Source organism: Triticum urartu, chromosome 5A, assembly GCF_056163025.1.
Source record: "Triticum urartu cultivar PI428250 chromosome 5A, HENAU_Tu73, whole genome shotgun sequence".
NCBI lineage: Eukaryota > Viridiplantae > Streptophyta > Magnoliopsida > Poales > Poaceae > Triticum > Triticum urartu.
Genome location: NC_141877.1, coordinates 402,167,888 through 402,180,502, shown reverse-complemented (window position 1 = coordinate 402,180,502; position 12,615 = coordinate 402,167,888). Strand labels below are relative to the sequence as shown.

Genomic DNA, 12,615 nt, shown 5'->3' with positions numbered 1-12,615 from the left:
GTCCATTTTCGGTTGTAGATGCTCTGAACACCATCACATCCCTTCATATATGCTCCACATCATATAGGGAAATATTAGAAACTGCACAACTCATTTATCGGGTGTGTGCTGTGATTGTGCACCTACTCGCACGAACATTCTCTCACTATTCCGTCTTTGTTTGGTCGCGCTATGAACACGGTTCGTCTGAATATAACATTTCGAAACACCGGACCACCCTCTCCTCTCCCCTGTTCGGAGTTCGGACGGCCGTCACGGGGAGTTCGTCCATTTGCTGCCCGCGACGACCAAACACAGCCGTCCCGCGCCGGCGCCGTGACGCCGTCCCTCCCCCCCACAAAGATCCAAACGAGACCCCAGGAGAAAGTTTCAAAAAAACCACTCCCACTCCCTCCCTCCCTCCACTACCCACCGCCGACCCAACCCCTCCTCGTCACATCGGGCGCCTAGGGTTTCCCCACCCGCCGGCCGGCGATGCCCGCCTCCTCCGTCTCCGGCAGCACCGGCCCCGGCGGCGTGTCGCCCGACGCCATCATCGAGTGGCTGCAGGACGAGATGGGCTACCCCTCCGCGCCGCCCGCGCCCGAGCAGCTGCGCAAGATCTGCCGCGGCAACATGCTCCCGGTCTGGTCCTTCCTCCTCCGCCGGGTCCGCTCCGAGCGCACGGTCGCCACGGCGCGCCGGAACATCCTCGTCCACGGCGTCGCGGCCAGGCGGGCGCGGGAGGGGGGCGTCGGGGCGGGAGGGGGCGACGCGGCTGCCAGAGAGGCCGAGGCCAGGGAGCGGGACCTCGCCGCCGAGGAGGCGGAACGGCTGCGCGGGGTCGTGCGGAGGCAGCGCAAGGAGCTGCGCGCCCGCATCGCGGAGGTCGCGCGCGAGGAGGCCGAACGCAAGCGTGTGTTGGGCGAGCGCTCCAATGCCAGGTACCCATATACCGGTGGAATCAGGGGGCACAAACTATTTACGATTTGATTTGACGATCTTATTGGAGATATGGGGATTTAATTGACGCTACATTTTGGTCTTCACTTTTGCTGCTTGCTGTATTTATTGATAGGGATGCCTGAAAATCGTCTTGACTTAGTACCAACTGACTGTCGATACTTTACTTGACAGTGACACTAGTAGAAATACATGAAAATACCCCCGATAGAATTGCTTGAAAGTGTCACTCCCTATAGGATTTTGATGGGAACAAGGTTTGATATATTATAGGGGATGTTCAGGTTGATGCCACCCAAAAGATCTACATGTAGTAGGCACGGGGATTATATTCACGCTACATTGTGATTTTCGCTTTTGCAGCTTGCTAAATTTATTGGTAAAATTGCCTGAAAATGTAGGACTTAATATTTACTACTGTCACTACTTTACTTGGAAATGTCACTCTTGAATCTTGAGTTGAGTTTAATGGGATCAAGGCTTGATGTATTTGAAGGGATGCCACGCAGAAGACTAACATATAGTAGAACCACTAAAGCACTGGTAGAGTTTATGGCCACTCTAAATGATGTTCCTCAATGAAATGCCATTAGCTCTACTTTCCATCAACTTCTAAAGCTTCTTCATGTGCCAATCTGTGAGAGAGTTTCAATGCTAATGGATATTTAGTGCTGCAGTTTAGGGTGTGTCTGTATCCCTAGGTTATCTTGCTTAGCTAGGCTAGATAAAACTGGATCATCTGGACATAGCCAAGAAAAGCAAGGCCGCTTTGTTTTGGCTAGTCACTGGCAAACCACGATGTGCATGGTGGTTGGAGGCTGATGCAACAGCTCTCTGTTACCTTGGCCATGTGAGAGCCAATTCAGCTAGTCTTCGACGGCAAATATATTTATTTCGGTTACTAGGAATCTAGCCAAGCAAAGCAGGCCTTCTCTGATGTTACCAAATAGCCACCCTTGCCCAGCATTGGTAGAAGATTGCTAGCCTCAGAACCAAACTCACCCTACTAGATCTGGTGATTGAAAATGCACAAATCACAGAAGGAACAGGCTATGATTTGCATCACAGTTATAAACTAATACCTGACTGGTTGATTGTGAGATCAGAAGGCCTTCCTGCTCTATTTAAATAATAACTTAATAAGCTTGCGAAAAATTCTGCATGTTCAAGTATAGGTGCATACAAACATACCCTTATTGCTACACTGCTGTTTATACTTACGTATGGTTGTATTGTAGCTACCTTTTTTGTTTCTTCCACTATTCCCGGTACATGCCGAATTTCTAATTTCAATTGCAATACAAAATTCATGAGATGTGGGTATCTTCATTGGTCCTTTGACCCTGTTGTAATATTAGTGTGACTGTGAGATAGTTGACATTTCAGTTTCTCTTGATTAGCATAATAGTGATGTATTGCAGATCATAAATGGTATTTGCATTTTGTTTATGCGCAGAAAACATATTTATTCAACTACTCATCTTTTAGTGTTTATAAATGTATGTGGTCTAAACGTTGATTGTGCCCTACCAGGTAGGGTGCAGGCTCCTTGCAGCCACACTTTCATACAAGCAACTGCATCAATGTCATTTATGTATGATATAAACGTTTTCTAGGTTAGATCTGGTATAAACCTGCAAATGTGAAGAATTTCTAAAATTCATTTTGCCACACTGTTCTAATATTTGTTCAGAAGATATCAGTGCCGAATTTTCATGTGGAACTGCTTTTTTCTTCACTGCTTTGATGTTTCCGAATGATCTTCCACAACCTTAGCTTGTGACAAAGAGTAAAATAACAATTCCATGTTTTTAACTTTAGGCACAAACAAGTTATGCTCGAGGCGTATGATCAGCAATGTGACGAAGCTTGCAAAATATTTGCTGAATACCAGCGACGTCTGCATCACTTTGTTAACCAAGCAAGAGATGTGCGAAGGTCAAGTATAGGTGTGGCTGGATCTGTGGATGCTGTTGAGGAGATGCAATTGCAGAGCGAGCGAGAGGACCTGTACTCAACTGTAAAAAATAACAGGTTATCAGAAGATCTTGTACTTGTAGAGACCTCACGTGAAAGGAGTATTCGGAAGGCATGTGAAACTCTTGCTGCGGATATGGTGGAAATGATTCGGAGTTCATTTCCAGCATTTGAAGGGAATGGTATTAATTCGAGTTGCCAGATAGATGTGGCAAAGCTGGGCACTGATTTGGATGGTGAAATACCAGCAGATGTGAAAGCTGTGGCATTAGATTCCCTAAAAAATCCTTCCTTGTTACTGCAATCGATCAATAGTTATACATCACGCATGAAAATGCTTGTACACAAAGAAACAGATAAGATTGACATACGTGCTGATGCAGAACTCTTGAGGTACTATCCTGTTTTTTCCTTCCATCTGTTCTTTCCAATTCCAATGACAGACATGTAAGAGTTAAATGTTCCTACCACACAATGAAGATTCAGTGAACAATATTCTTTAATGACTTCTGATCATTTTTGTGATCTGGTTACATTCTCATGAATGTAATCCCGTGGTTGTAGCTTTGCATCTTTAAGTGTGAATTATATTCTAATTGGGGATTTTATTTACCTTGCCAAACAAACAAGTAGATATTCATTGTTGAAGGAAATACTATATAGCACATTTAATGAGAAAATCGTGATCTGGTTACATTCTCATGAATGTAATCCCGTGGTTGTAGCTTTGCATCTTTAAGTGTGAATTATATTCTAATTGGGGATTTTATTTACCTTGCCAAACAAACAAGTAGATATTCATTGTTGAAGGAAATACTATATAGCACATTTAATGAGAAAATCTTTCTAATCTTCTATTGGTTTTTTATTAGTTGATCTTTGTACTGAACTGCTTTGCTAAACAAAGTACTATCTTGCTAAGCTTATATTTCTTTGGGGTTAGATGTTAACCAGATATACAAATTCTTGTTCCTAGGTATAAATATGAAAATGAGCAGGTCATTGATGCTGCTTCAACTGATGCAAGCTCACCCTTACCATATCAGGTGTATGGCAATGGAAAGATTGGATCAGAGCTGTCGACCCGAGGAACACATGACCAGCTACTAGAACGACAGGTACTCCCTTAGGAGCCACTTGAAGGGTTATATCCACTACATGTATAGGAAGAGAATAAGCTGATACCATTCTTTTGGATATATGTACTTCTCCTTCCAGTTCTACACCTCTTTTCATGAACGCAAATTGTCATATCTGTGTTTTCTGTCTTCCATTACCTCTTCTGTTTGCTCTCAGAAACAAATGTCAAGTTATCATTCAGGACTTTGTTATTTTAGAGTGGCCTCATGTTCTGTTACTGAAAAAGTTCTATGATTATGCCTAGCTCTTCTTTCTCCAAACAAGGGACATGACACCGAAGTTAACTAATGTATTGCACTTGGCCTTGCAGAAAGAACATGTTCAGCAGTTCTTAGCCACTGAAGATGCTTTGAATAAGGCTGCAGAAGCTAAAGCTCTAAGTCAGAAGCTCTTGCAGCGCCTTCATGGAACTGTTGATGCGACAGGAAATAAGAAGCTGCCTACCGGGAACACCTCACAGAATGTCACCAACAGCAGGCACCTGGAGGTACATGTTCAAAATGTCATTATGGATGATGGAGGGCATATCGGATTCTCTTTGCAAAGTACTCCAAACTTTTATGCTTATAACATCCCAGTTTCATATTAAGTTCAGCTAAGCACGGCACTGTCATGAAACAACCTGTTAACAGTAGGAAGTATTTATAGCTTGAGGCCATGCTTCATGTTGGTGCTTATACTTTACTTGGACATACTCACACTGTTCAAGACACCGCCAGTTGGGATTCCTTCTGAAAAATTGCTTTAAAACTTTCAATTTGGAAGCTGCATGCACTTGCTGCTCGTAAGCTAACCAGTTGTGCACTGTCCTTTTGCTACTATATCATTATAGAAAATAAAAAATGTTGTATAAGCCATAATCTTTTCCTGATAGTGTTGGCTACCTCATTTTAGCTGGATGTTTGGGCCAAAGAAAGAGAAGTTGCTGGATTAAAGGCAAGTTTGAATACATTAACATCTGAGGTACAACGTCTGTATAAGTTATGCGCCGAGTGGAAAGAAGCGGAAGATTCTCTGAAAAAGAAGTGGAAGAAAATCGAAGAGTTTGACGCTCGTCGATCAGAACTGGAGTGCATTTACAGTGCTCTTCTACGGGCCAACATGGTTAGTCTGGAATGCTTTTTTTCTTTTTCTTTTAACACTAGAATTAGTTTGATATGACGTGAATGTACAAATGAAAGACAATTCTAAGCGTTCACTGTTACCAGCGTGATTAGCAGGATAGCACCAACATCAGCTGTGCAATGAGCTAAAAATATATTACTCACTTCAACTAAGATTTATTTTTTCTATCTGATTTGTGGGCTATAATTGCTGGCAGCTTTATGGCTAGGTCATATCTTTATTTGCATTTCCTTGTTGAAATGCAATAAATATGATTATTTCTTGAAAGATGATACCGAATTGTCATATATAGGAAGCGTCAGCATTTTGGGAGCAACAACCGTTATCTGCTAGAGGATATGCATCAAAGACAATCATCCCTGCATGCAATGCTGTGGTAGATATGTCAACTAATTCGAGAGATCTTATTGAGCGAGAATTAGCCGCATTTGGTCAAAGTCTGGAGAATAGCCTATGCAGGTTACCCGCAACTCCTCAGGTTGGTAACATATTGAGTTTTTGCTAGTTTATTCATCTGAAAATCGAGCACCCTTTGATTTGCCTGATTGATCTTTCCATTGAATTTGCTGATGTTTTCCCTTTGTAGGCCCTTTTGGAGGCTGTAGGTTCTAATGGTGCTACAGGGTCAGAAGCACTTGCATCTGCAGAAAAACAGGCTGCTATATTAACTGCAAGAGCTGGTGCTAGAGATCCTTCTGCCATACCATCTATATGCCGCATTTCTACTGCTCTTCAGTATAATTCTGGTACGGCTGTGTTGGGAGTTCTCTCTCTATTTTTCTCTCGTAATGATCTTGTATGTTATAAATCATGTTAAGGCAGATGTGTCCTTCCCTCCCTAGTGGTGCAGCCATGGGATTCTGCATGCTTGCCCTGATTTGAAGCTGGGTCAAGCAGGGATAAAAATAGTTCTTTCATCCTAAAATTGGTCACCTTCTGTTGCAGTTAGCCAATAGGACCAATACAGTTAGGACACTTTTAGCGCTAACTCTATTAAAACTTAAATATTTTCTTGTCTATGTATGCTTGGACCCAATTGTTTGCAACAAAGAGTGCTCCCCTTTCCCATGTGCCCTTTTATCCACTTGATTTATGAACTACTTCGTCATTCTTCTCTTATGCTAGAGAGTACTCAGGTGTCTCTTGTTTCTTGTTTAACAGTTTCACCAGGTACAGAAGGCACAGATTCTGGCTTAGCATCAGTTTTGAGTGCATTGGAGTTTTGCCTAAAACCTTGTGGTTCTGAAGCTAGTATACTAGAGGATCTATCAAAAGCTATTAATTTGGTGCACACACGAAGAAATCTTGCTGAGAATGATCGTGTTTTGCTAAATCGTGCACATCGTGCTCAACAAGAATATGAAAGGTATGATTTCCTGCGGTGGTAGATATTTTCTGAATACAGGCATCATACTACTAGAGAAGGTATACTTTGTATCATTGCTGTCGTTGTTCGGCTACAGTTTGTACTTTGTAGGCATGTGAGAGTGAATATTGTTTGTATCCTCATTCCTCTGTTGCTTGTTCCTGGTAATCCTACTCCCTATACTACAAATAACAGTATGCTGCGTTCTTTAGCTAACGTACTCGATATAGGAGTATAGGTGCATGCTATGCCATGTCATGCTGAATTTCATCATAGGTTGTCTTCAACTTTGGAGTGCAAATGATATATTTTCACTGTTTAGAAAGTGGCGAGTACGCAGGTTTTATAGGAATTCAGTGACAGCAACTCCAGCATTTGTGAAGTCAGTGACGTTATATATGATTTATTACGAAGACATACTCTAACCTTGAATTGATGTATTCCCTCCGTTTCTAAATACAAGTCTTTTTAGAGATTTCAATACGGACTACATACGGATGGATATAGACATAGTTTAGAGTGTAGATTCACTGATTTGGCTCTGTATGTAGAAGTCTATATTGGAATCTCTAAAAAGACTTATATTTAGGAACGGAGGGAGTAGCATAATTGTGTCAATACTTAGCATTAACTTTAATATTGTCTTGTCTATGTATGCCAAAGTTACTATTCATATCTTTCATGTTATTTAGTAATTAGTGCATTATATCTTTCTGCATTTCCCAAGAATGCTTACCGGGTTGCCCTTCCTTTATGTAGAGTGGGCAACTATTGTCTCAAATTAGCTGGTGAACAAGAAAAGGTCGTAGCAGAACGGTGGTTGCCCGAACTGAGAAATGCAGTTCAAGAGGCGCAAAGGTGTTTTGAAGATTGCAGGCGTGTTAGGGGCCTGGTAAGTAATGCTGACTTGCATGCGCAACCTTCTGATTCGCTAGGTTGTTACTTCCAAGGGAGCCACAGCAACGCAGACTCATTTTGATTAGATGAGAAGTGCCAATAGTGCCAATGTCTGCATGCGTGCTTTCATCCATCAACTTCATTCCGTCTTACTGATGATGCCTTGGTAACCCCCAGGTCGACGAATGGTACGAGCAACCAGCAGCGACAATAGTAGACTGGGTGACGATTGATGGGCAAAGCGTTGGTGCCTGGATCAACCTCGTGAAGCAACTCCACATGGAGATCTCCAGGCGAACACTTGCCATGTCTTCGGCAGGTGAAGAATAGGGCAGCTGCAGCTGCTACCGTGCTTTATTTTTATTCTTTGGAGGCCATTGGGTCACCGGCCGGGTGTATCTACTCGATAGCTTTTGTGCCATATGCTGGTTTGTAATTGTTATATGTACGCATCCTTCTTGGTTTGGGTTGTAATTAATTTGTTTATCATGTAGTATGTGTTTTTTGTATGTTTTATCATACGTTAAATGTCGATTTGTTGCGCGCTTTGCTATTGTTCTAGCTGCATGCTGATTTGGAGATTCGCACCTCATTTTTGCACTCCTGTGGGTAACTTCAGTGAATAAGTGTGTCCGACTCATGAAGATAAAATAAAGATGTTGAACTTCCGAAAATGTTCGATGCCAAATGTGTGTTCTCTGCTAAGCTGAGCATGAGGATCATATCATACTGGTACTATCGGATTTGGGAGGATCCATGGATTCCTAGGGGAATGACTCGGCGGCCTTCTGCACCACGTGGACATAGCCTCCTCACTAGAGTTTGCGAGTTAATTGATCCGGATACGGGTTACTGGGACCGAGCTCTCGTCGAAGGTTGTTTCCATCAGGATGATGTGCCATACATTATGAGCATCCCAGTCCATGATCAAGCGCATGATTTCTTAGCCTGGCATCTTGATAAGGGCATTTTCTCTATCAAATCGGCATATAAAGCACATGTGGCCATGTTAAAAAGGGAGGCTAACAAACAGCAAGGTGCCAGCTCGTCATATGAAGAACGAGATTCTGAAATGTTCAAAGCTATTTGGAAACAAAAGTGTCCTCCTAAGGTGCATCATTTCTTGTGGAGATTTGCGCACAATAGTCACCCAATATATATGAATATCAGTAGAAGGGGTGTAGAGCTTGATACACGGTGTGCTGTTTGCGGCCAGTTGTTCGAAGATGGAGGGCACCTTTTTCTAAAATGCAAATGGGTGAAACACAGATGGCGAGCGTTGATGCTGGAAGAGGTGAGAGTGAAATTGTCACAGCAAATTTCCGCAAAGGAAGTAGTATATGCTATCTTGCAGCTTTCAGAGGAACAAAGGATGCTTACCATTGCTCTCCTTTGGTCTTGGTGGCTTGAGAGAAACCATGGAAATCATGGAGAACACAAAGCCACGATAGAAGAATTTCAATATGCCGTTCGTTTTCATGTGAATGAGTGAAATGTGTTCCTGAACAAGAAGTCGGTTTCTCAAGCAAGCCATAGTTCTTGGAAGCCACCACCATCATATTTTGTTAAAATTAATATTGATGGAGCTTTTTCAGAACACAATGGATACAGTGGATGGGGATTAATATGCAAAGATGCCTTCCATGAAGTCCTTTTTGCCGCAGCAGGCTCATCCCAATCAATTTCCAATGCTTTACACGTTAAGACAGTGTCCCTTTGCACCCCTGTTAACTGGGCTATTCAAATGGGGGTGGGCAGAGTACATTTTAAGACTGATTGTCTAGTGCTATAACAAGTTGTGTCATCGGATATGTACGGCCTGTCTTCCCTTGGCCAAATGTTCAAAGAGCTTAAGGTGAATCTTGTCACACAATTTATCCAGACTATGGTTGTATACACGCCACGTGTTTGTAACAAGCCAGCGCATGTGCTGGCTGCTATTGGTGCAGGTTTAGTTGATGGAGAGTCTAACCAATGGTTCTCTAACTATCCTGATGATATAACCCATGTTGTAACCGGCGATTTAGCCGTGTCTTAATGAAATACGAGTGTTCCATCTAAAATAACACAGTATGCGCACGTAGGTGCCTCCAACGACCTGAATTTCAACGCGCAGTTTCTTCACCCGTGAGACTGTGAGAACATGCAGGGACTAGACTAGTTTTTCTAAGGTCAAATTTAGAGTAACTTGGAGGGAGTATCTCATTAGCAGTTTTTTTTTTGAGAATTTATATCATTAGCACTTGAAGCGCAAAAGAACGGCCCATTCAGGTATTAGCCCATTAGGGAAGACTGGAAGCTCGAGGCTGGAAATTTTTGGTATGGTTGTCCTGTTTGTGAGCGCCGCACTCATATCGATCAGTCGATCTGCTCGCTGCTAGGGTTTTCGCAGACCACATCGCCAGGCGCCACCGTCCACCGCAGACCATTCGCAGACCATATTGATCAATCGATCTGCTAGCTGCTAGTTGAATGCCCGTCCATTGCCATCGAACAAAAAACGACGCAGAGATATGATTTTGGGTAATGTTTTCAAATCCTAGACAAAATCAGATTTGAAAACATCCAAATATTATTGTAATTGGTAATGTTTTCAAATCCCAGACAAAAGCAGCTGTGAACACTTATGCATATCAATAAGATAATAAACAATGTCCGTTCATTTGCACATACATATATGGGCTAATCAACTAGAGTGTTTATACTCCCGTTGCAACACACGGGCAATCATCTATACTATATATATAAGGTAGTGTTTATTTTCATCAACTTATTCTCCGCCCTGCCATTACGTCCCTTCATTGATTTTTTTTTCGTCCAACCGATTTTTTTAGTCCCACCACACCTTTTTCTCACACCTTCATACGCTAATCAATCGTCTTAATTTACTTACCTTCTGCACAGTCGCACCAATTATCATCTTAGATTTACTTACCAAACATTTATTTGCACAATCACAGGTATGATTTGATAAACATTTATGTACACAATTATGGACCGGATTTTATAAGCATTTATTTACACAATCATGGACAGGATTGATAAACATTTATTTACACAATCACATTAATATAGATACGTAGATCACAAGCTAACATACTAAAATATTTATATCCCATTGCAAGGCACGTGCATTGTCCTAGTATTTTTTTTAAGTATATCCAGTTTTCTTGATCAAATCATGGCTATGTCCATTTGCCTTGTATGTCAGCAAGTGTACCAACACCGGATTCTGTAGGTCGTCATCGTCCTGCGTGTGCATTGTATATGACTGTCATGAAGGACTCATCTAAAAGTACACATGAATGGTGAATGGAGAGTACAACACCAGGACAACTGCTCGTCCACATTCATTACCATGCCACATGCGCATAAACTTTAAACCCAAAAAACAGACATAATTGTGTATAGAGGTTGAATTGTTAGCTATGTGGAACATTAAATGATGGCCAAATAATTGTAATGTTAAGGTTTTAGCTAGTTTGGGTTTCTTGGAACTACATCTGATACGATTGGACGCCATCTATAAACATCATCATTCCAGCCAGGAATTTTGGCTTGTAAAGCAATGTTAAGGTGGAACAAATTAATTTAGATTTTTAATACATCCTTCTAGAATGGATTTTGTCCCACACATTCGGTAAGGGAAGAGGATTGACTATAGTGATTGTTCTCTCAAGTAGGTCAAACACGAAGAGAATGAAGCAGTCGGTCGTGCAATACGGGAACAAAATATATACTAAGTAGGCTCTAGAAATACGAAAACAAATGACATAAAGGACATGGGAATCATTCTTACCAACTTCCAAGCTGAGACACTACAACACATCCTAGGTTAACAATGATGTAGTGCTGGACATAAAATGCTAAACGGAGTTTTGGATCCCACATGGAGTCATCTAGTATCATCTGAGAGAGGTGTTAAACATTATTAGAATTTACGATAGCAATGACATGTGGTTGTCGCCTTCTGAAGTATAAGTAAAAAATTGCAAGTAAAGTAAGTGTTGTGAAATTGTAACAACTTATAGAAAAGTGTTATCCATATAGTGATATAGAGTGTCTTTGGCAAACTGAAGCGCGTCTGTACCATTTAATCCGCCATGCTAAAAATGTTAATATCCATAGCGGTGAATCTATAGCCCGCATGTTCTTTCAGCAAAGACACTATGTATCACTATATGAACCTTACGTTTTCTATAAGTTATTGCAATCTCATAACAACTATTTTACTTGTAATTTTTTAATTATATCTCATAAGGTGGCAACCACATGTAATTACTATCAAATATTTTAATAATGTTTTACTTCCCTATAAGATGATACTGAATGACTCCATGCGAGACCCAAAACTCCGTTTAGCATTTGATGTCCAACACTACATCATTGCAGAACTTTTTAGTTGTTAGCCTGAGATGTGCTTTAACGTCTCAGGGTGCAAGTTGGTAAGAATGCTTCGTATGTCCGTTTATGCCATTCGTTTTTTGTATTTCTAAAGCCTACTTGGTGAAAATTTTGTTGCCATATTGCACGATGGACCCCTTCACTCTCTTCATTGTTTATCTACTTGATAGAACAGTCACTATACTCGATCCTCTTCCCTTGTCGAATGTTTGGGGGGAAAATCCATTCCAGAAGGACGTATTAAAAATTAGAAGTATTTTGTACCACCTGGAAATTGCTTTACAAGCCGCAATTCTCGGCTAGAATGATGATTTTTTTAGATGGTGTCGCATCATACCAAGTGGAGTTCCAAAAAACCAAACAAATTACAATTACAATTTTGTGGCCACCCTTTCATGTTCCACATTGCCAACAATTCATACCTCTATACAGCAATTTTGTTTGTATTTTTGATTTAAATGTTTATGCGTATGTGGCATGATAACGAATATGGACTACCAGTTATCCTGGTGTGTACATTCACTATTCATGTGTACTTTTAGATATGAGCCCTTCATGATGGTCAGATATAATGCATGTGTAGGATTATTACGACCTACGAAATCAGGTGTTGGTACATTTACTGACGAATGTGTAGCCAACATTCCACAAGTCCTGCATGGTTTGGTCAAAAGAACCGGGTTTAGACTTCCTTCGAACATAGTCGGTTCACTCTTGATTGATAACCAATATGTTCATTAGATTTTTAGTCCAAGTAATACTTT

General features: G+C 41.3%; 1 protein-coding gene across 1 annotated transcript; it reads left to right on the top strand.

Moving 5' to 3' along the window:
• The first annotated feature begins 225 nt into the window (after nt 1–225).
• On the top strand, nt 226–8,000 carry AUG5 (HAUS augmin-like complex subunit). Its single transcript, XM_048674159.2, has 10 exons — nt 226–923; nt 2,764–3,312; nt 3,896–4,037; nt 4,370–4,546; nt 4,954–5,163; nt 5,477–5,662; nt 5,771–5,930; nt 6,346–6,550; nt 7,310–7,442; nt 7,625–8,000. Exons 1-10 carry the CDS (start codon nt 475–477, stop codon nt 7,775–7,777), a joined length of 2,364 nt encoding a protein of 787 aa, XP_048530116.1. The 5' UTR covers nt 226–474; the 3' UTR covers nt 7,778–8,000.
• The last annotated feature ends 4,615 nt before the right edge of the window (nt 8,001–12,615 follow it).

What these genes read in the sequence shown, in the direction of transcription:
- AUG5 (XM_048674159.2), top strand. Translation starts at nt 475, where the DNA reads ATGCCCGCCTCCTCCGTCTCCGGCAGCACCGGCCCCGGCGGCGTGTCG. An exon ending in CTCTTCTACGGGCCAACATG is followed by an intron (nt 5,164 to 5,476) that starts GTTAGTCTGGAA and finishes TGTCATATATAG; the next exon opens with GAAGCGTCAGCATTTTGGGA. An exon ending in GCAGGCGTGTTAGGGGCCTG is followed by an intron (nt 7,443 to 7,624) that starts GTAAGTAATGCT and finishes GGTAACCCCCAG; the next exon opens with GTCGACGAATGGTACGAGCA.